Below are 3591 nucleotides of genomic sequence, written 5' to 3' on the forward strand. Positions count from 1 at the left end.
TTAGCTATATGTGGTAAGGTCGGGCCGTATATATTTATTAGTCCTCTGGAGCTTTCACTTTGGGCCTCATAGCTAGTGCACAAAGTCCAAGTTGTCTTGTCCTTAAAAATGTATAGATAATTACCATTAAAACTAGGTAGATATATGGGTATTTCTAGTAATTATGTAACCTGAAAACAGCTAAGCAATGACGAAACAAGCGATCCTTGACATGAACTGTCATGTTTGAGAGTGGGGATCATATAATAATTTTACAAAATTAACAAACATCCATATGAAAAGAAAACATGCCCCTCTCATTAAATAATTTGAATTGATTGTTTGTATGTACCAGAAGCATAAAAATGCTCTCTCTCGTTGTTTACAGTCATTTACAATTAAGATGGACTAGGCAGACAACCAGAGGAGGGTATGGCTACTCTTTCAAGATTTAATCTCAGCTTATTTGTATACAACTTTTTAACATTAGGTCCCTGTTCATTCATCAACTTCACAAGACTTCTCTTAGCGTTTGCTCTGAATGGACAGTTTGATGCCAAGAACCCATCCACCAAGTGTAGATAAGCCTCAAGATCGTGGCAACATGCAACATCCGCATTCGGCTTTAGATATGGAGACATCTTCGTATCCACTCGTAACTCTGTTCCCACATGTGAATATGCCAATGGGTTGTTGTTGTCCAGCACATTCAGCACTTTCGTAACAGTTGTATTTGTCTCCTTTTTGTTTGTCCCTTCGCCTATGAATATGCCTGGAACTCTAGTTATCACATCTTGATTGTTTACAATTCTTAACACCTTAACATTGTTTTTATTTACACGATTAGCGAAGCCCCGATTACCAACACGAGGCCCGCCGAAAGAGAATACTGCAACCGGTGGAATGTCGGATGCGCATGTACTTAGCTCGTCCGCTACTAACAAGGCCAAGGCAGCGCCAAGGCTGTGGCCTGTCACTGTAATGCTAAGGGTCTCACCCTTGTATAATTCCATCAGTCTTTTCACTTCTTCCGCCACTGACTCGGCCATACTAGGCACGTGAGCTCCACGTGTCTTGTACAAACTCAAGAATCCACATTCAACTTTGGAATCTCCCTGGACCGAGTCATCGGATCCCGGCATCTGTACAAGTTGAGCTCTTAAATTCTCAGCCCATTCAAGACACGTGGAAGTCCCACGTAAGGCGATGACTATGTCTCTCCTTCCCATCCGTTGGATCTCTCTCTTGTCGTCACAAACCGCCACATAGCCTATCCAACTTGACCGTTGGGTCATCCACCCGAGATCCGGTGCAACATCATCGACCCACTTGGGTAATCCGACCGATGATGTTGCGTAAAGACTCTTGGTCACCTTGTACGACCTATCGGGCAAGGCCACGTATCTGGGTGCTGGAGCTTCTTCTGTAGACATGGCGGGGTTCGAATGAAAAGAATGATAAGCTGCTTGCACTAATTCTCCATATCGCACAACCTCTCGCCTCAGGTTCTCATCAAGTGGATCAAGTAAACCGGCCCAATCTTTACTCCCGTGATATTCCCGCCACCGTGAACCAAGATTGTTCCTTGGAGAATATTCTTCTGTTTTCGATAGTAAGCGTTGGAGCCTGTTCATGTGTCGCGGTGACATTTCTTCACCTGCTTTCATTTCAGGCCAAAGTCTAGCCAAGTTGAGACTTTCTAAAAGAATTCTCCCCTTATTTTCCGTTGAACCATTGTTGGAGTTTGTATGAAGTAGTGGCCGTGTGTCAAGCTGGATTGGTTCTGGGATTTGTTTTTGAAGGAGTTTTTCAAGGTTGGATAAGTGTAGCGGCGTCAAATCGTTTGGAGTATTATTTGGTTTTAGAAATTGAGTTGATGCTGTAGTACTGCTAGGTTTTGTTAATGGGTTCAATGGCGATGCTTGGCATCTGAAGCTCGCACGTACTGCAGGGTTAATCTGCAGAGACTGCATGGAAAAAACAATGAGAAAGAGATGAGATTGGGCTTCACCGAAGACAGTCAATGAGATATTGTGAATATGAGACAATTTGTTAAGAAAGTGAGATTGAATATATCATAGCACCTATATATAGTTGTAAATTATCCCTCGATGTCCTCGGGGTTCCATGTAATTTACGACAACAACCATATTCTTTATAATTATTGACGGGGTTATGAGTGGTACAAGTTAAAACACATTATTGCGACCAGTATCTCTGTCTCGGCGCGTTCGCGTACGAAAAGTCTGCAAGCAGCGTGAAGTTCCTTCTCGCTTTTGAAGTTGAAATTGACTGGAATGCCCCTCTTACTTCATCTTATTGTTACTGAGTCACTCTTAAGGATTGGTTGACAAGAAATATCCTTGGTCTTTAATTAATTAAAAATTAACTTTCAACAAGAAATATGGCCAATGGGATTACGGTACGACCCGAGGTACGGGCATGGTGTGAATTTTTTATTTTTTTTATTTACGACCTAACTCAAATATTGACATTAATTTTTCAAATTCGGATTTTCCAAAATCCAGTTCAGGAAATTAGATTGTATACGGATATATATGCTTTAAAGATGTTTCCAGTATTTCTTTCATAAAAGTAGAGCGATTTCGTGTATAGATAGATGCCCCAAATCTGAAAAAGGAGCTGAGGAATACCTTTTTTTAAGCAAAAGATGAATTCTAAATTCAAACATCATATAGTAAGAAGTAACAATATTCATATTTATTTGACAGAGATCATGAATTATGGTTTATGGTTATCATATATACATATAATTACAATACGAAAATTAGAGTAATCGATTGCAAATTGGCTGGTTAATTAATTTTAGTTTCAACAAAAATAGATTGGTTTTCCTAATTTCATTAATAATTATTGAAAATTATATATCGTACACTCAAGAAATATGATAAATGAATATTGATTTGAATCAAATGTTTGAAATAAAAGACACTAATTTTTTCAAACAACTTGATTTTATTTCCAACATATTTGCAGTCTAAATTTTGATTAGTAGTAGCAGATAGCTTCAAATGTTATAGGTGGACGACCTCTTTTTCTGTCAAAATTAACTCAATAAATTATCTAGATCACTGTTAAGGTGGATATAGTAAGAGAGATTCAAACTCAACGACAACAAAACCAATTTGGAATGAGTATTATTCAAGTCAAACAATTAATTCTCTGTTTGTCTCTAGTTTTTCGAAGAGATTGTCTGACTAGGATATTTACAAGTATTTGCTTAATTAAACCTATTAGCGCGATGTCTATACATGCTTATACATTAATACATATATTCCCTTCTGCTTTCAGGACCACCAACTGCTTTTAATGTGTGGCCTGTTCTCTAGACTGCTGCAAATACTGAATATTTTCAGAACCCTAAACTAGAACAATACATTCATGGCTTATATATCTGATTTATTTTTAAAGGTTCTGATATTTTTACTTCATTTAATTTTTATTCATTCATTTATCTTATCAATTATGAAATGATTTGGAGAGTTAATTGATCAACTCTCAACACTACTTCAAGGATTTAATGAAAAACTTCAACAGTATAATCATGCTGGTATCGTATTGTGTATACATACATATTTTATATTTATGATA

The 3591-nt window shown here is 37.6% G+C and overlaps 1 protein-coding gene across 1 annotated transcript; it reads right to left on the bottom strand.

Moving 5' to 3' along the window:
- Window positions 1–275: 275 nt before the first annotated feature.
- LOC116114997 (phospholipase A1-Ibeta2, chloroplastic) lies at window positions 276–2056 on the bottom strand. The gene has a single exon (XM_031401137.1). It carries the CDS (start codon window positions 1950–1952, stop codon window positions 378–380), a length of 1575 nt encoding a protein of 524 aa, XP_031256997.1. The 5' UTR covers window positions 1953–2056; the 3' UTR covers window positions 276–377.
- Between the last annotated feature and the right edge of the window lie 1535 nt (window positions 2057–3591).

This window comes from Pistacia vera, unplaced genomic scaffold (assembly GCF_008641045.1).
Source record: "Pistacia vera cultivar Batoury unplaced genomic scaffold, PisVer_v2 Contig73, whole genome shotgun sequence".
NCBI lineage: Eukaryota > Viridiplantae > Streptophyta > Magnoliopsida > Sapindales > Anacardiaceae > Pistacia > Pistacia vera.